The sequence below is a fragment of the Pristis pectinata genome, chromosome 17, assembly GCF_009764475.1.
Source record: "Pristis pectinata isolate sPriPec2 chromosome 17, sPriPec2.1.pri, whole genome shotgun sequence".
Taxonomy (NCBI): domain Eukaryota; kingdom Metazoa; phylum Chordata; class Chondrichthyes; order Rhinopristiformes; family Pristidae; genus Pristis; species Pristis pectinata.
The window spans coordinates 4,482,544-4,503,124 of NC_067421.1; the positions used below are offsets into that span (position 1 = coordinate 4,482,544).

The 20,581-nt window shown below is 46.1% G+C and overlaps 1 protein-coding gene across 2 annotated transcripts in view; it reads left to right on the forward strand.

Moving 5' to 3' along the window:
* LOC127579653 (SWI/SNF-related matrix-associated actin-dependent regulator of chromatin subfamily B member 1-A) overlaps nt 1–20,581 on the forward strand; it is a 56,745-nt gene that overhangs the window by 17,664 nt on the left and 18,500 nt on the right. For both annotated transcript variants that reach the window (XM_052032581.1, XM_052032580.1), the window contains exon 5: nt 13,395–13,522. In XM_052032581.1, coding sequence (XP_051888541.1) covers nt 13,395–13,522 — 128 coding nt within the window. The remainder of the gene's footprint in view (nt 1–13,394; nt 13,523–20,581) is intronic.

Below are 20,581 nucleotides of genomic sequence, written 5' to 3' on the forward strand. Positions count from 1 at the left end.
TGTATGGGCTGCTGGATCCTCAGAGGAACCCACGTGGGCAGCAGTGTTGTTTGGAAAAACTGGAAGTTGCAGCTCCAGCCCCTCCTGGCTTGACACGGGTGATGAGGTTACTTCCGACATTAAAGCAGGGTCCTGAGAAAGAAGCTGTTATTAAAGCTGTTATGTCACATAACCCAGAAAAATTCCAAGTAATTACAGAAAGTCAACAGAGTTTTGTGAAAGGGAAATTATGTCTGAACCAGTTCATTGGGATTCCCTGAAGAAGTGATGAGTGCTGTGGATAAAGGGGAACCAGTGGGCATACACTTGGATTTCCACATAGTGGTGCCACATCAAAGGTTATTGTGGAAAATAGAAACTTGTGTGGGAGGTAACATATTGGCACAGATGGATGACGGCTGAGTAGCAGGGAAAAGAGTCGGCCTAAAAGGGGACACGAGATTCTGCATATGCTGGAATCTGGAGCAACACACAAAGTGCTGGAGGAACTCAACAGGTCAGGCAGCAACTCTGGAGAGAAATAAACAGTCGACGTTTCAGGTCGAGGGCCTTCATCAGGTCTGGAAAGGAAGAGGGCAGAAGCCAGAATAAAAAGGGAGGGGGAGGAACATAGGTGAGTCCAGATGAGAGGGGGAAGGTAGATGGATGGGGGAGGGGGGAGATGTAAGAAGCTGAGAGGTGGAAGAGGGAAAGGGCTGAAGAAGGAGGAATCCAGTAGGAGAGGGCAGTGGACCATGGAATAAAGGGAAGGAGGTGGGGAATAGATGGGCAGGTCACGAGGGTGGAGGAGGGGTAAGAGAAGGGGGAAGGGGCCACAGGAATGAAGGAAGACAAAGGGGAGGGAGGAAAGGGGGGTGGAAGAAGAAGGGAGGGGTTACCAGAAGTTAGAGGAATCGATGTTGAGGCCATCAGGTTGGAGACTACCAAGGTGTTGTTCCTCCAACCTGCATCTGGCCTCAACGTGGCAGTAGAGGAGGCCGTGGATAGACATGCCAGTGTGGGGGTGGAATGTGAAGTTGAAGTGGGTGGCCACTGGGAGGTCCTGGCTGTTGCGGCGGACAGAGCAAAGGTGCTCGACGAATCTGCGTCGGGTCTCACTGATGTAGAGGAGGCCGCACCGGGAGCACTGGATGCAATAAATGACACTCTCGGATTCACAGGTGAAGCGGTGCCTCACCTGGAAGGACTGTCTAGGGCCCTGAACGGTGGTGAGGGAGGAGGTGTAGGGACAGGTGTAGCACTTAGTGCAGTTGCAGGCATAAGTGCCAGGAGGGTCATCAATGGGAAGGGACGAGTGGACAAGGGAGTTGCGGAGAGAGCGATCCCTGTGGAAAGTGGAGAGAGGAGGTGAGGGGAAGATGTGCCTGGTGGTGGGATCCCGTTGGAGGTGGCAGAAGTTGCGGAGAATTATGTGTTGGATGCAGAGGCTCGTGAGGTGTCCCTGTTTTGGGGGGGGGGGGGGGGGCGGGGGCCGGGGAATGGGGTGATGCAGACATGCGGGAAGTGGAGGAGATGCGGGTGAGGGCTGCATTGGTGGTGGTGGAAGGGAAACCCCGTTTACTGGAAAAAAGAGGATGTCTCTGATGTCCTGGAGTCGAAAGCCTCATCATGGGAACAGATCCAACGGAGGTGGAAGAACTGGGAGAAGGGGATGGCATCCTTGCAAGTGACGGGGTGGGAAGAGGTGTAGTCAAGGTAACTGTGGGAGTCAGTGGGTTTGCAAAAGATGACTGTGGTTAGTCAGTCTCTGAAGATGGAGACCAAGGGATCCAGAAAGAGGAGAGAGGTATAATGGATATATATTTTTATTATAAATGGGTATATTTTTGGTGGGCAAGATGTAACAAGCTCTCTGCCACAGGGATCAGTGCTGAGGCCACGATTTTTTACAACATATAGTGACTTGGCTGATGTCACCGGGAACGTGGTTGCTGAATTTGCTAATGACCCATTTGGGGAGCAGCTCTTTGGAAGGATGAAGGTTATTCTTTAAATACTGTGAAGTATTGTGCTGCAGTGACCTGAGGGTGAAACACAAAGTTAATTTTCAGGCACAGCAAGTCATCATGAAGGCTAATGGGATGGAATACAGAACACTACAGCACGAACACTACAGCACAACCACTGTGCCCACCATGATGCCAGTTTTAATTCATGCCATCTGTCTGCATGCAGTCCGTATCCCTCCATTCCCTGCCTGATCATATGCCTGTCTAAATGCCCCTTAAACACCACTATCATATCTGCTTCCTCCACCTCCCCTGGCAGCCCGTTCCAGGTACCCACCACTCTCCTTGTTTGAAAAAAAAGAACTTGCCTTGTAAGTTTCCCTCTCATCCTAAAGCTATGTTCTCTCATATTTAATATTTCAACCCTGGGAAAAAGACCCTATCTACTCTATCAATGCCTCTCATCATTTTATATACTTTTGTCAGGATGCTCCAGAGGAAAAGTCCAAGTTTGTACAAACCTGTCCTTATAATCAATACTCTCTAATCCAGACAACATCCTGTTGAACCTCTTCTGCACCCTTTCCAAAGGGTTCCTGTAATGCAGAGACCAGAACTGAACACAGTACTCCAGACGTGGTCTAACCAAAGTTTCATACAGCTACAACGTGACTTCCCCACTTTTATTCTCCACACCCCGACCGAGGAAGGCAAGTATGCCGTACATCTGCTTTACCACTTGTGTTGCCACTTTCAGCGAGCTGTGGACTTGCACCCCAAGATGCCTCTGTACATCAATGCTGCTAAGGGCCCTGCCTTTTAGTGTATATTTGACCTTACATCCTCTTACATTTGACCTCCCAAAGTGCGCACACTTGTCTGGATTAAACCCCATCTGCTATTCTTCTGCCCACATTTCCAACTGCTGAATCCTTTGATAAGTGGAAAGTTGGTCTTTATTACAAGGAGTCTAGAGGATAAAAGTAGGGAATTCTTGCAGCAGCTTCACAGAGTGCTGGTTCACCACACCCCTCTCCCACTACCCCCCACCTCCATACTTACAGTTTCGGTCTCCACATTTAACGAAGGGTACACGTGTTGGAGGCAATGTGGAGAAGGTTCATGAGGTTCATTCAATGGTTGTAAGGATTGGCATATGAATAAAAGGTCTCCCAAGTTAAGTCAAGATGAGGAAGAATTTCTCTTTTCAGTGTGTTGTGAATCTCAAATTCATTACCCTAGAGATCTGTGGAGGTGAAATTATATTCAAGGTGGGGATTGACAGACATTGAACCTACACAGGAGTATGAGGAGAGCGCAGGAAAGTGGTGTTGAGGGAAAGACTAGATCAGCCATAATCTGATTGAATGGAAGGGCTGATTGGCCTGCTGTTGTATGTCACTTGGTCAGAAAGGAGATGGTTGAAACACCGTGTCAGTGACTTCCCTGTGGCAGGCAGCAGGGAGTTCCTGTGGTAAGTGCAATTGAATTTGCTTCCTTTTTTGAAGATGGTCACGATTATGATATCCTCAAGTCCCACCAAACTGAGAGAGTCAAGACTGCGGATTTGTGTCAGGAGTTCTTTTGGGCCAAGTTGTAGAATTTAACCAGGGATTCCATCTGGTTCAGAGGCCTTGTCTTTTAGTCAGTGTATGGTCTTTTGAAATCTTGTCAGTTTGGAGCAGAGTGAGAAACCGGAAATGGAGTCTAGAGTACTTGTGGTTGATGAGCTCTTCGGAGAGTTTCCTCCGCTGGGTAACCGCTCTGCTCGTTGAGAAGCTCCCGTCCTTGGTTCTCAGCCATTGCATGTTCGGTGGTAGATGGTCTCAGAGGTGCTGAAGATTATTGGCTGGTTGCTGAATCTCCTGCACTCTTTCCACCTGTTCTGTGAGAACTGTTCATTGTTGGATCTCAGCCTTCAGGAGAATGAACATAGAACATTACAGCACAGTACAGGCCCTTTGGCCCACAATGTTGTGTCGACGTTTTATCCCTCCCACATAGCCCTCCATTTCTCTACCATTGCAGAGTTATTGTTTCTCCCCTTGAGATGGAATGATGTTTCCAAGCCAAGAATACCTTGTAGTTAGTTAGCTCCTGGATTTCTTGCTTATTGTCATCAAACAGTTCTGTAGTATTTTTTTGGTAGAGAAGTGGAGAGGGAGCATTCGGGCTGGCACTGAGGGCCTTCAGTCTGGGAGCTCACAGAAGCCTAGTGTAAGCACTGAAGGAGTACGTCAGCTCTCAAACTACCAGTCTGCCCACCCTGTCAGGCAACAAGTCATAAAGTCCTATGGCAAAGACACAGCTCTTTGGCTCACAATGTCCACACCAACCATATACACCAAGAGTCATTGCATCGTACAGCACAGAAACAGCCCCTTCGGTCCACCCTGTGTATGCTGACTGTCAAGTACCCATCTATATTAATCCCACTTACCAGCCCTTGGTCTGTAGCCTTTCGTGCCTTGGCAATTCATCTCACCTAGTGACAATTCATCTCATCTAGATACCTCTTAAATGTTGGGAGAGTCTCTGCTGCCACCACTCCCAGACTCCAACCAACCTCTGTTGGGGGGGGGGGGGGGTGGCGGGAGGCGGGGGGAGTGGTGTGGATTTTTTCCTCGGATCCCCACTAAACTCTAATGCCTCACTTTAAACCTCTGCTCTTCTGGTTTTAGACATCTCCACTCAGGGGAAAACTTACCCACTATCCACCCTGACTGTATCCCTCATTATTTTGTACAGTACCTCAGCAGCCTTCACTCCAGGGAGCACACACCCAGCCTATCCATCCTCTCCTCATAAATCAGACCTTCCACCCCGCCAACATCTTGTGCACCTTCTCCAGAGCAATCACATCCTTCCTGTAGTGTGGGGAACAGAGCTGCACACAGCTCTTCACCACAGTATAGGAAGGATGCTCTTGTATTCTATGCCTTGCCCAGTGAAGGTTAGCCTTCCATGTGGGACCTTGCCAGAGGCTTGACTGAAGTCTGTGTATGAAAGCACACTGCCTTCATTGATATATTTTCCCAGGGCTGGGGAATCAAGAACTAGAGGGCATAGGTTTAAGCTGAGAGGGTGAGATTTAAAAAGAACTTGAGGTGCAACTTCTTTACACAGAGGGTGGCATGTATGGAACGAGCTGTCAGAGGAAGTGGTTGAGCCAGGTACAATAACAACTTTTAAAAGATGGTTGGACAAGTACATGGAAAGGAAAGGCTTAAAAAGTTATGGGCCAAGCACTGGCAAATGGGACTAGCTTAGATGGGGCATCTTGTTCGGCGTGGACCAGTTGGGCCAGAGGGCCTGTTTCCGTACTGTATAACTCTATAACTCTATGAATCTATATGATGTCCTGACTCCTGTACTCAAAGCCTTGGCTGATGAAGGCAAGCTGGCCAAATACCTTCACCACCCTATCTGCCTGTGTTGCTACTTTCAGGGATCTATGTACATGCGCTTCTAGGTCTCTCTGTTCTACAACACTGTCCAGGGCTCTGCCATTTACTGTGCAAGTCCTGCTCCGGTTTAATTTACCAAAATGCAACACTTTGCACTTGTCCAAGTTAAATTCCATCTGCCGTTCTTTGGTCTTGACCTGAAACATCAGTCATCCCTTTGCCTCCACAGGAGCTGCTCAACCTGCGGAGTTCCTCCAGCAGTTTGTCTGTCACTCCAGATCCAGCATCTGCAGTCTCTTGTCTCCACATTTTTCTCCCTAGTAAATACAAATGAGAAATTTTCATTTAAGACATCCCCTCCATCCTCTGGCTCCACCACAGGTTGCCCCTTTGGTACTTAGCAAGACCTACTCTTTCCCTGGTTACCTTCTTGCTCTTAATATGCTTATTAACTGCCTTCAGATTTTTATTAATCTTGTTTGCCTCTTTGTCCTCCTAATTTTTTTTAATAAGTACCCCCCACGCCTTCTGTATTCCTGTTTTCAGTTCCATCAATGTGCCAGTCAAGTCATCCTTGATCCTGAGGGACTGCCAAAGATGAAGAGTTAAAGACAGCTCCCACAATATTTCCTGCCCCTTATGTTTCCACACAAACTAATGATATATCCTGATTTTCTGGTGCTTAAAGTCTTTCTCACGAATCTCCTATTGTCATCGAGTTTTTTCAAAACCACCCTGCGCCTGCACCTTATCTTTTTGAAACATTGTATCCTGAAATATTCATATCTCTGCCTTAGTTGCTGCGCACCCATGACTTTAGAACAGCTACTCGATCTCCATTGATGCTGTAATTTCATCCACCTTACAAGTGCTTTGTACATCCAGACAGCCTTTAATGTTGACTTTTTCTCATTCTCCCTTTGACAGTTTTCATTAAAAACTCTGACTCTTCCTGTCAGGCACTGCCTATAATTCTACGTATTATTGGGTTATACAGGATTGAAACAGGCCATTCGGCCCAAAAAAACTCACACCAAACACTGGGCAGCCATCTGTATTAATCTAATCTTCCAGCACTTGGCCCCTGGCCTGCTCTGCCTGGGCAGTTCAAATGCTCATCTAGACACATCTTGAATGCACAAATGGCTACGGACCAAGTTCTCCATCCCAGGCAAAGTCCTGGTGAATCTGCTCTGCACCCTCTCCAGTGCTGTCACATCCTTCCTACAGTGTAGTGACCACAACTGCACACAGTACTCCAGCTGATTCTGACCAGCTGTAACATCACCTCATTCAGTGCCCCAACTAATGAAGGCCAGTATCCCACAGGCCTTCTTAACCATGTTACTCACCTGTGTTTCTTTCTTCTTACGACTTTTTTCTTGAGTGAAGAAGGCTGATGGGTGACCTTGTAGAACCCATGTTACTTTCAAGGATCTTTGGACTAGCACATCAAGATCCCTCTGTTCCTCATTCATGGTGTATGTCCTAGCCTCATTCGTACTCCCAAAATATGAGGGAGAAAAACTCCCTCGTATTTATCAAGATTAAATTCCATCTGCCATTTATCATCCCTTCACCCACGTATTCATCTGACCTAACACATCGATATCACCCTGTAACCTAGGACCACCCTCCATCTCCACCAATCTTAGTGTCATCTGCGAACTTGCCGACCCTGGCTTCTACATCCACATCCAAATCATTCGTGTATTTTACAAACTGCAAGGGTCCCAGCACCAATCTCTGTGGGCCGCCACTAGTCACAGGCATCCAATCACACACATGACCCTTTGCCATCACACTCTGTTTCTTATTGCCAAGCCAACTTTGGAGGCAATGTACCAACCTGCCCTGAATCAGTCACCCATGAGGGACCTTGTTGAAGGCCTTACTGAAGTCCGTGTGAATGACATCTACTGCACTGTCCTCATTAATACAGAATGTTGCCTGTGCTTGATGGCTTGAGCTATAAGGAGAGATTGGATAGGCTACGATTTTTTTCTTGAGTGAAGAAGGCTGATGGGTGACCTTATAGAAGTTTATAAAACTATGAGGGAAACAGATGCGATAGGTGGTAAAAGTCTGAAACCAAAGGGCACAGGTTTAAGGTGGGGGGGGGGGAGATTTAAAGGGGACCTGAGGGGCAACTTCTTCACCCAGAGGGTGGTGGGTATATGGAACAAACTGCCAGGGGAAGTGGTACAGGCGGGTACGATTACAATATTTAAAAGGTATTTGGACGGGTACATGGATAGGAAAGGTGTAGAGGGACATGGGCCAAATGCAGGCAAATGGGATTAGTTTAGATGAGCATCTTGGTAGGCTTGGACGAGTTGGGCCAAAGGGCCTGTTTCCATGCTGTATAACTCTATGAATCTATGAATACACTTTGTTACCTCAAAAAAGGATCTGCCCTTGATAAAGCCTTGCTGGCTCTCTCTGATTTGGTCCTTGCCTTTCCAAGTGATCATTATACTGAGCAGTTACCTTATCTCCCCTTCGTGACAAATCTCCCAAATTTAGTTTAAAGTCCAATCTATGTTCCAAATTTTCTAACACTTGTCCTAGCCTGACTCATGTGCAAAAACAAATGAAAATCGAAAAAATCTGCAGGTTCTATAAGTTTAAAACCAAAGCACAAAATGCTGGGAAAACTTGGCAGATCAGATGGCATCTGTGGAAAGAGAAATGGACAGTGCTTTGGGTCTGCGGCCCTGTGCCGGAACTGGGAAAGTGAGAAATGCAAGTGAGTCTTCAGTTGGAGAGAAGATGGGGGAGGGTTGTGTAAGATGCCTCAAAATGCTTAATGGCAGTAATTACCAGCACACTAAGGTTCTTTGTTTGTGTAATGGGTTGTCTATGGTAAGGTGATTGGACCTGTCCAGCAGGAGAGACTCAATGAGTAGATGCGAAAAACTGAGCCAACACAATAAGAAGATAGAAAATGCTGGAAAAACTCAGCAGACAGTCAGTGTCTGACAGAGAAACAGTTGATGTTTCAGATCAGGACCCTTCAACAGGTTTGAGAAAGAGGGAAATAAGTTAGACCAGGTAAGATTAAGCTATCTTTATTAGTCACATGAACATCGAAACACACAGTGAAATGCATCTTTTGTATAAAGTGTTCTGGGGACAGCCCGCAAGTGTCGCCACGCTTCCGGCGCCAACATAGCATGCCCACAGCTCCTAACCCGTACGTCTTTGGAATGTGGGAGGAAACCGGAGCACCCGGAGGAAACCCACGCAGACACGGGGAGAACGTACAAACTCCTTACAGACCACGGCTGGAATTGAACCCGGGTCGCTGGCGCTGTAATAGTGTTACGCTAACTGCTACACTGCCGTGCCTGGCCCTATGCTACTGGTAGCAGTGAAGGGTGGGTGGAACACAGGGAATTTCTCGGACAGAGCGAAGACATGTGGCAGGTGGGATAGGTTTAAGCTGCTGGCTGTGTGATTTGTGTCTGATGTGGTTCTGACGTACAGGGACATGTTCAGCAGGCCAGACTACACACGAGTGGAAAAGAGAAAGGATGGCAGGTGGTAATGATTTTCATATAGACAGGAAGAAAGAGCCTGTTATCTAAAGTTAGATAATTCGATATTTAGTCCTGCAGGCTGCAGCATGCCCCATGTTGCTGCTGGAGTTTGCCTTGGGTCCTGTAGTAACCGTGCAGCAAGTCTCGGATGGAGAGATCAATGTGGGACAGTGAGTCAGAGTGGCAGACATCCAGAAGCTCGGGCCCATTCCAGAGCTCAGCTGCTCCACAAAGCAATCACCCAACCTTCTCTCCAATTGAAAACTAACTTGTGTCTCTGTCTTTCCCAGTTGTGGCAAAGGGCCACACACATGGAAACGTTGTCTGTTTCTCTTTCCACAGATGATACTTGACCTGCTGAGTTTTTCCAGCAGTTTTGATTCTTGTGCAGTCTGTTCCCATTTCCCCGACTGCCGCTGCCCATGACCAATGAATGGATATCCTGTTCTGACGAGGCACTCTTCAGCTCTCTGATCTGCTCAACTGAATGCCAGTTGTGTATGGACTAACCCCACCTTGATTTATTCTCTCCACAGAGTTAATTGAAACTTCTTGATTCATGGAGTCACACAGTGCAGAAACAGGCCCTTCAGCCCACCAAATCCGGCTGACCATCAAGCACCTACAATATCAATTTATTTTTCTCACCTTCCCATCCACTGCCCCTCATTCTACCACTCACCCACACACTAGGGACAGTTCAGGGTGGTCAATTAACCTGACAACCTGCACATTTTGGAATGTGAATGGAAACCTGAGCACCTGGAGGAAACTGGTGTAGTCACAGGGAGAACATGCAAACTCCACACAGACAGCACCGGAGTCAGGCGCGATCCTGGGTCGCTGGAGCTGGGAGGCAGCCGCTCTACTACCATAGAACCATAGAACCATACAGCACAAAACAGGCCCTTCGGCCCACCATGTTGTGCCATCCATCAAACCACCCTCACACTATCTAAACCTTTCCTCCCGCATATCCCTCTATCTCACATTCCTCCATGTGCCTATCCAACAAACTCTTGAACCTGTCCAATGTATCTGCCTCCACCACCACCCCAGGCAGTGCATTCCATGCACCAACCACTCTCTGGGTGAAAAACCTCCCCCTGACATCTCCCCTGAACCTCCCACCCATAACCTTAAAGCCATGCCCTCTCGTCTTGAGCATTGGTGCCCTGGGAAGGAGGTGCTGGCTGTCTACTCTATCTATTCCTCTCAATATTTTATATACCTCTATCATGTCTCCTCTCAGCCTTCTCCTTTCCAGTGAATAAAGCCCTAGCACCTTAAGCCTCTCCTCATATTGCATACGCTCTAATCTAGGCAGTATCCTGGTAAATCTCCTCTGTACCCTTTCCAATGCCTCCACATCCTTCCTATAATGAGGCGACCAGAACTGAACACAGTACTCTAAGTGTGGTCTAACTAGAGTTTTGTAGAGCTGCATCATCACTTTGCGGCTCTTAAACTCAATCCCACGACTTATGAAAGCTAACATCCCATAGGCCTTCTTAACTGCTCTATCCACCTGTGAGGCCCCTTAACCCCAAGTTAAGGTGTTTGATTCCATCCTGGAATCAAGTATCCAGATAATAGTCACACAGAATGAAGCTGACCTAAAATACTCATTTATACAAGTGCCATTTTATTCTCCCCACATTCCCATCAGCTCCCTTTGATTCCACCACTTGACCACACGAGGGGCAATTCACAACTGTCGGTTAACCTCCCAACCTGCATGTGTTTGGGCGGGAACTGGAGGACCTTGGAGTATTGTGTTCAGGTTTGGTCACCTGCTGTAGCAAAGATGTTATTAAACTGGAGGAGTGCAGAAAAGATTTACAAGGATGTTGCCAGGACTTGAGGGACTGAGTTACAGGGAGAGGTTGGACAGGTTAGGACTTTATTGCTTGGAGCGTAAGAGACTGAGCAGTGATCTCATTGAGGTGTATAAAATCACGAGGGGTATAGATAGGGTGAATGCGCTCTGTCTTTTTCCCAGGGTTGGGGAATCAAGAACTAGAGGGCATAGGTTTAAAGTGAGAGGGGAGAGATTTAATAGGAACTTGAAAACTTTTTTCCACAGGTTGGTATGTATGTGGAACGAGCTGCCAGAGGAAGTGGTTGAGGCAGGTACAACAACAAATTTTAAAAGACAGTTGAACAGGTACGGTTGGATAGGAAAGGTTTAAAAGGTTATGGGCCAAACATGGGCTAATGGGACTAGCTTGGATGGGAATCTTGGTCAGCATGGACCAGTTGAGCTGAAGGGCCTCTTTCTGTGCTGTATGACTCTGTGACCTGGAGGGACCCCAGGAGAATGCGTAACCTCCACACAGACAGCACCAGAGGTCGCTGGAGTTCAGATTGCAACTGATTAAATCTGAGTTGAAGTTCCTCGAGTTGTATACACTTTCTGCAAATGTGGTTGATGGTTCTCCAGCTACCATATTCTTCATCTGCAATGCACAACCTGTCCTCCCATCTCTCTCTTTCATTTATTTTTTATTAAAGATGCAGTGGCTGTTATAAAATACCTATATTGCATCTACTTCTGGTCACTGTAGTTTAGGAACAATGTGAAAACCCAAGAAAAAGGTACTAGTACATTAGAGAAGAAATGCTGGGGATACTCTGGGTCGGGCAGCATCTATGGAGAGACAAAAAAGGAGGTAACATCTCAAATTAACGAATATTCACAGCGTTTTCTGTTTTTATTTCAGAGTTGCAACATTTGTAGTATTTTGCTTTTGATTTGTGATGATGGTCCAGGAATGAGGGAATTCAGCAAAAAGATGAGATGGGAAAAGCTGGGTTATTCACCTTTGAGGAGATTTGACAGAAGCACGATAGGGTCTTGATGGTTTTAAATGGAATAAATGGAGAAATGTTGTTTCCATTGGCAGGCCTGCAAGACAGGTTCAAAGTAACAATGAACCTATTTTTACACACTGTTTATGATCCAATCTCATCTGTAATGATCAAATCAGGACTTTCATTGAATTGGACAGGCACTAATGGCGATAGGGAAAGATTGAGGGCTGAGACTGACTGAACAGCAGTACAAGGAGCCAGCATTACTTGATGGGCTGAATGGCCGCCTCCTGCATCGTAGTGATCCAATAATTCTTCCATTACCTTCCAAGGTCAACATTGAAGTCAATTCAAACTGAAGATGCTGGAATCTGAAACAAAACCGAATTGTCAGAAGAACACAGCCAGTCGTGCAGTGTCTGTGGAGAGAGAAATGGTCAATGTTTCAGGTCAAAGATCTGATGGAAAGTCATTGACCTGAAACGTTGACTTGTTTCTCTTTTCACAGATGCTGCTTAACCGGCTGTGCTTCTCCAGCACTTCTGTTTTTCAGATCAGAACAGTTTTGCTCATTTACATCCCCACTGTGTTGTCGTTGACACTTCCCTTCTTCTCACTGCAGCCCCTTTCCCTGCTTCTGTTTTTGCTTCACACCTGTTAAATTATTAACTTTATCTAATTCTGATGTAATGTCATCAATCTGAAAAGGTAATGGAATTGTACAGCACAGCAACAGGCTCTTTGGCCCAACATGTCCGTGCCAATCAATGTACTTCACGATACTCGTCTCATTTACCTGTATTTGGTCCACAGCTGCCTTTACTTTGGTGATTCAGGTGCTTGTCTGGATTCTTGTTAAATCTTGTGAGAATCTCTGCTTCCTCCACCTCATTTTGCAGTATGTGCCATATTCTAACCCCTCTAAACCTCCTACCTCTCACCTATACCTTTGCCCTCTTGGTTTGGACAATCCTACCATGGGCAAAAGACACTGTCTACCCTTGTCCCCATCATAATTCTGCAGCCCTCAGCCTCATCCGTTCCAGGGAAAACAAACCCAGTCCATCTGCTTAAAACCGAAACACTCCAATCCTGGAACATCCTGTTAAATCTCCTCTGTGTTGTCTCCTGCACAACCTCAGCCTTCCAAGTGTGGCAACCAGAACTGCACGCAATATTCCAGGTGTGGCCCAGCCAGTGTTTTGTAAAGTGACATCCTTGCTGCTATAGTCTGTGCCTCGACTGATGAAGGCAAGCATGCCGTGTGCCTTCTTCATCACTCTCTATGCCTATGCTGCTTTTTCAGGGATTTATGGACACACCCCGTCCCTCTGTTGATCAACACTCCCCAGTCCCTACCGTTTACTGTGTATGCCTGTCGGGATTAAATTCCATCTGCCTTTGCTTCTAGCTGATCAACATCATGCTGTGGCTGACGATAATCCTTCTCACTATCTAGGGCTCAAAGTTTACAAGAGGTTAACTGACATTTTTTTTAGTGTGTTTTGGGTCTGTTTTCTCGACTGTAATTTTGGTTAGACATTGTTTGAAGTAATTGTTCCACTAGTGACAACGCACTCAGCAGGCATAAGGTGCTACCATAGACTTGATGTGCTGCTGTGTTTTAAGTATGCCTTTTGCATCATTCTGTCTAACCTACTGTTCACCACCCCTTCCCCCAGTTTTGATGACCATGACCCTGCAGTGATTCATGAAAACGCCTCTCAGTCAGAGGTACTGGTTCCCATTCGTCTTGATATGGAGATAGATGGGCAAAAACTGAGGGATGCCTTCACTTGGAACATGAATGGTGAGTAACACTGAGGTAGCTCCGTCTATACAGGCAGTGGTATTGAATGACCGATCAGATCTTCCTGAAAGCGCCTTCTTCAGGCTGTTGAACTCCTGGGCACCCAATGATGAGATCCTTCAGTTCGTATGCATTGGGCTAAGTTTCAGTTAATCCAAAGGTGTTTCCATGCGAATGGGAGGCCCTGTCTTGTACTGACATTCCCTCTGCAGTCTGAGGGGGCAGTTATAGAATCATGACATCTTACAGAAACACGAGTAGGCCATTTGGCCCTGTGAGCTGCTCCACCATTCTAAACTATCATGGTGGATCCTCTATCTGAATATAATGTTCCCGCTCTCCTCATCCTCCTCGATGTCTTTGTGCCCAGGAATGTATTTACTTCAATATTTGCAGTGTTTTGCCCTCCACTACCCTCTGGGATAGAGAGTTCCACAGGTTCTCCACCCTCAGGGAAATGCCCTCATCCAATCTAAATGACTTGCCCTGGATCTTGAGACTGTAACCACTTTGTTCAGGACCACACAGCCCTCCCAGCCAGCCAGCAGGAACCTCCTCCTCACATCCAGTCTGACAGAAGTGTGTACGTTTCCATCAGGTCTTCTCTCATTCTTCTAGATTCTGGTAACTACAGATCTTGAGGATCCAATCTCTCCTCATGTGACGGTTGGTTGGGAGAGGCTGTAAGCAGGTAAAGGGACGTCTGGCAAATGGGGGGCTTTTAAAAATGAGATGGGCAGAGTTCAGGGCCAGTGTGTTCCTGTCAGTGAAGGGCAAGGCTGGCAGAATTAGGGAACCCTGGTTCACAAGGAATATGTCAGGTATAGGCAGCTGGGATCAAGTCAGAGCTATAAGTATAAGGGATGTAGGAGAACACTTATGAAGGAAATTAGGAGGGCAGAAAAAGGACATGAGAGATCCCTGGCAGATGAGGGAAAGGAGAATCCTAAAAGAGTCTACAAATATAAAAGTTGAGTAAAAAACTTGGAGAGTCATGTTGCAGCTGTATAAAACTTTGGTTGGGACTCATTTGGTGTATTGCGTGCAGTTCTGGTTGCTGCATTACAGGAATAATGTGGAGGCTTTGGAGAGGGTGCAGGAGAGGGTACAGAAGAGGTTCACCAGGATATTGCCTGGATTAGAGAATGTTAGCTATAAGGAGAGGTGGGCAAACTCGGATTGTTTTCTTCAGCGCATCAGAGACTGAGAGGAAACCTGAGAGAAGTATATAATATTATGAGAAGCATAGACAGGGTAGACAGAATCATTTTCCCCTTTCTCCTTGCTTCCGTTCAGTGAAAGCCATCACCATTTCCCACCTTAATTACTTGCTGCACCTGCACCTTAGCTTTCAGTGACATCCAAGTCCTTTCTACATCAATATTTCCCAATCCATTACCAAGCTGCCTTTGTTTTTCCTACCACAGTGGGTGACTTCCCGTGTCTCCAGGTTGTCCTGTACCTCTTGTGTATTTGCCCACTCACTCAACTTGCCTAAGTCACTGAAGTCTCTTTGCATCCTGTCACAGTTCATAATCCCAGCCTGTTCTGTGTTGTGGGTTAAGAGAAGTATGACTATCAGTTCCCTTATTGCAATATGTAGTGATTGCCTGGGGCCCAAGCGCCGGTTCCTGTGGTCCACCATGCTTCACCTGCCACCCGAGAAATGCCCATTTATTTCCTGCACTCTTTCTGTCGGTCAACTGACTTCCAAACTGTGCTGTTACCTTACTCCCAGTCCAATGTTCTGTCATTTTGCCGACTCACCTCTAATGTTGAACGACGTCAGAAACCACCTGAAAATCCAAATGCACCAAGCTCCATTAATCTGGCACATTTGGGACCTTGGTGCCAGACTCACAGATTATCCAAGCAATCAGATGTTATTTTAGTGATTCTCCAATAGACTTCTCATTCACTTCATTAGAAGATGGTGCACAGTAACATTGTAGTGATCCTGGTAATTATCAAGGAAGAGCGGAAAACAGAAACAGGCCAGTTTACAGCAAGTTCAGGAACCAGGAACCAGGATCCCGGGGAGTGATGGGGAATCCGGGAATGGTGGAGACCCTGGGAACCAATTGATATTTTCCAATTGCCCTGTTAACACATCCCTCACAATAAGATTCTCACATTATCCCTACCCTTAATTACAACCAATGATCCAGCCTCCAGCACCCTCGGGCAGAGAGTTCCAAAGATTCACTGACCTCTTGAGAGATGTTTCTACATGGCTCAGTTTTAAATGATCGGACCCTTATTTTGAAGCTGTGTCCCTTTATTTGTGACTCCCACAATTGAAAACACCTCAACATCTATCCTGTTAAGCCACCTTAGGATCTTATGTCACCGCTAGTTTTTCTAAGCTTCAAGGAATACAACCAAAGTGTCTAACCTCTCTTGGTAGGACAACCATGACAGGATGATGAGATATTATGTTCGTGTTGATAGAATAACATGTTCTAGAACATCACCATTCCTCTCCCTGAATGATCCAGCTACAATGTCCTTCTTAATGAATCCAGACAAGTGTTTATTTCCAACCTCACCCACAATCTCTGGCTCCATGCATAGATTCCACTTTTGCCCCTAATGGGCCCTACTCTTTCCTTGGTTACCATAGCACATAACACCTTAACTTTTGGTAGCCATGATTGGGTCACTTTAACTTCTGTGTTTCTGTACCAGCAAGGAATGTGTAAGTTTTCCTTAAATGTTAAAAGTAAAGGCACATTGGAAGGGGCTCTTTGATGCACGTGTGTGCCAGCCGATTGAAAGAGCTCTGCATTAAGTCCCCTTTTCTTGCATTTCCCCAAACATTGCAAATTATTTCCATGTACTCATCTAATTCTCTTACTAAATTTGCGATTGAATCAGATTTCATCCTTCCAGCCAGTTCCAACTCCATGATGTTGGAAACCAATCAGTGATCCAACAGCAACCTGTACTGATGACGAAAATTCCTTAACAATTTACTTGACAAAACAATTTACTTGACAATAATAACCCATACATCAGTTGCAAAACCAGACATTGAAACAAACAACGTTAATGTGCTGGATCAGACAGATAGTAGGCATTCGATTCACAGGGCATTGCTTTCACAGATTCACTTTGAATAGACTTAGAGTGGACCTCCTTCACTGTGTGTGTCTTCTGCAGAGCCAAGTGCATTTATATACTTTTCAGCCATGTCTCTACTTGCTTTCTCCTTGAACACATTTTTTCATTCCCCTTTCTTATCATCACTGTCTCAAATCTCTTTCATTTTTGTGTTGTGTAATGATTAAAAGGAGATGTATGGAAATGTCTGTGCTGCACAACTGCCAGCTCTGCCTCCACTTGTTCCTGTTATGGTTCGTGTGGACAGATGGTGAGGGTGAAATGCGGATGAATACTTTGCCGCTGTCTTCTCAAAAGATGCTGATACTGTGAGAAGGGATGAAATAATCACAGTGAAAGACAAAGTATTAAGGGGTTTGAGCTTCGAAAATGGATAGCTAGATCTGGATGAAGTATATCCCAGACAAGGTAGTGGCTGAGGCCCTGGCTATTTTTCACTCTCCCTTGTCCCTGAATTGTAGAACTGCTGACATTGTTTAAAAATGGAAGTAGAGGTAAACTTAATAATTGTAGGCCAGCCAATTTAGTGTTGGAGGACAAGTTACTGGAATCAATTCCATTGGACATTATATACCTTTATTTACCAAGGCACACGTTAAGGATGTTCTCTGTAGATTCTTTTCAAGGGATGGTTGTCTTTGGGTAACAATTGAATGTTTTGAGCAGGTAACAAACAGCAGTGAGGCCAGTGCATTTGATGCAATCTGCCTTCATTTTAGCGGGACTTTCAGCTAATGTCCTGATAACAAAAGAGACTGAAGGTGTTAGAATCTAGAACAAAAAGATAATGCTGGAATAACTTGCGGGTCAAGGAGAATCTGTGGAGGCAAAAGCTTGGACGAGGCAACTGTTTTGCGGAGCATCTGAGCTCCGTCCACAATGGCCATCTTGACTTTTTAGTTACATCTCCTTATCTCTGAGCTATGGAGAGGCCAAATGCAAATTGAAGAGCAACATCTGACGCCAGCATGGGGGTGCCAGGGGTGTTTCGGAGCAGCTGCAGATCATTCTCAAGAGGGAGGGTGAGCAGCCAGAGGTCGTGGTACACGTTGGCACCAACGACATGGGTAGAAAGCGGGATGAGGTCCTGCACAGTGAGTAGGGGGAGTTAGGAAAGAGGCTGAAAAGCAGAACCTGGAAGGTATATCTTCTGGATTACTCCCGATGCCACATGCTAGTCAGGGCAGGAATAGGATGATAGAACAGATGAATGAGTGGCTGAGGAACTAGTGCAGGGGACAGGATTTCAGGTTCTTGGATCATTGGAACCTCTTCTGGGGTAGGGGTGACCTGTACAAGAGGGACAGATTGCACCTTAAATGGAGGGGAACCAATATCCTGGCCGGAAGGTTTGCTGGTGCTACTTGGGAAGGTTTAAACTATTTTGGCAGGGGGATGGGAACTAGAGCAGCAGGTCAGAAAGTGGAGGGATTGACAGGATGGTAGATGTCAGGGCCAGTAAGTCTGCCAGGAAGGAAAGATGGGCCGGAGCAATGTAATAGACACGATGGGACGAACAGGTTGAAGTGTGTTTATTTTAATGCTAGGAGTATTAAGGGTAAGGGAGGTGAACTTAGAACTGTGATGTGGATATTACAGAGACTGAGGGACTGGACTGGATGCTTAATGTTGCAGCGTTTCAATGTCTTAGAACAGCTTTAGAACCCATGGGATTACACTACAGCCCCCCGACAGCCACCAGTACATTGAAGAACAGATATACTGGCAGCTGAGGTTATTGAGAGAGGCTAGAGATGAAATTGCTGGGGCCTTGACCATGATCTTCATTTCCTCTCCAGCCACAGGTGGGGTCCCAGAGGACTGGCAAGTAGCTAATGTTGTTCCATTACTCAAGAAGGGAAATGGGGATAATCCTGGAAACTATAGACCGGTGAGTCTCATGTCAGTGGTAGGGAAGCTATTGGAGAAGATCCTTGAGGGTAGGATTTGTAAGCATTTGAAAACCATGGCCTAACTAGGGACAGTGTTTCTGCAGGGCAAGTCAAGTCTTACTAACGATTGGGTTTTGCGAGGGGGTGACCAAGGTGATAGTTGAGGATAGAGCTGTGGATATTGTCTACATGGATTTTAGTAAGGTGATCAAGAAGGTCCCTCATGGGAGCTCATCCAGAAGATTCAGATGCATGGGATCCACAATGACTTGGCCATTTGGATTCAGAACTGGCTTGCCCGTAGAAGACAAAGGGAAGTGGTCGATGGGTCTTACTCTGGCTGGAGGTCTGTGATTAGTGATGTTCCACAAGGATCTGTACTGGGACCTCTGCTGTTTGTGGTACATATAAATGACTTTGATGAAAATGTAGATGGGTGGGTTAGTAAGTTCGGAAATAATACAAAGATCAGTGGTGTTGTGGATAGTGTGGAAGATTGCCAAAGGATACAGCAGGATATAGATCAGTTGCAGATATGGGCGGAGAAATGGCAGATGGAGTTTATTCCAGCCAAATGTGAGGTGTTGCACTTTGGGAGGTCAAATGTAAAGGGACAGTACACAGTTAACAGCGTCGATGTACAGAGGGATCTTGGGGTCTAAGCCCAGAGCTCCCTGAAAGTGGCTGTACAGGTTGATAGCATGGTCAAGAAGGTGTATGACAGGCTTGTCTTTATTAGTCAAGCCATTGAGATCAAGAGTCAGGAAGTTATGTTGCAGCTTTATAAATATAAGGTGAAGGGAAGACCTGATAGAAGTTTATAAGATTATGAGTGGCATAGAGTAGACAGCCGGTATCTTTTTCCCGGGGTCAAAATGTCTAATACCAGAGGTCTGCACTTAAGGTGAGAGGGGTAAGTTCAAAGGAGATGTGCGGGGCAAGTTTTTTTTACACAGAGAGTGGTGGGTGCCTGGAATGTGCTGCCAGTGGTGGTGGTGGAGGCAAATACGATAGAGGCATTTAAGAGGCTCTTAGATATGAATGTGCAGAGAATGGAGGGATATGGAAATTGTGTTGGCAGAAGGGATTAGTTAAATTAGGTGTTTAATTACTCAATTATTTTGGCACAACATTGTGGGCCTGTTCCTGCGCTGTACTGTTCTGTGATAACATTCTTATTTCCCTTGGGTAGCTTACAGCATTGGAATTGGTGTATTGTTGTCACATGTACTGAGGTACAGTGAAAAACTTGTCTTGCATACCTCCCATACAGGTCAATTCATTACACAGTGCATCGAGGTAGTAAAAATACAGAATGCAGAGGAAAGTGTCACAGCTACAGAGAAAGTGCAATGCAGGTAGACAATAAGTTGCAAGGTCATAATGAGGAAGATTGTGAGGTCAAGAGTCCATCTTATCATACTAGGAAATCATTCAATAGTCTTATAACAGCAGGATAGAAGCTGTCCTTGAACCTGGTGGTACGGGCTTTCAGACTTCTGTATCTTCAGAAGAGAGAATGTCTGGGGTGGATGATTATGTTGGCTGCTTTACCAAGGCAGCGAGAAGTATAGACAGTCTATGGAGTGGAGGCTGGTTTCCGTGATGTGCTGGGCTTTGCCCACAACTCTCTGCAGTTTCTTGTGGTCTCGGGCAGAGCAGTTGCCTTACGAAGCCGTGATGTATCTGGATAGAATGCTTTCTATGGTGCATTGATAAAAGTTGGTGAGTGTCAAAGGGGACATGCCAAATTTCTTTAGCCTCCTGAGGAAGTAGAGGCGCTGGTGAGCTTTCTTGGCCGTGGCGTCTATGTGGTTGGACCAGGACAGGCTATTGGTGCCTGAGAGGCAACTTCATGCAGAGGGTGGTCTGTTTATGGAACGAGCTGCCAGAGGAAGTGGTTGAGGCAGGTACATGAACAACATTTAAAAGACACTTGGACAGTTACATGGATAGGAAAGGTTTAGAGGGATATGGGCCAAACCCAGGCAAATGGGACTAGCTTAGATGGGAATTTCTGGGACTTCATCTGTGGCTAGGGAGG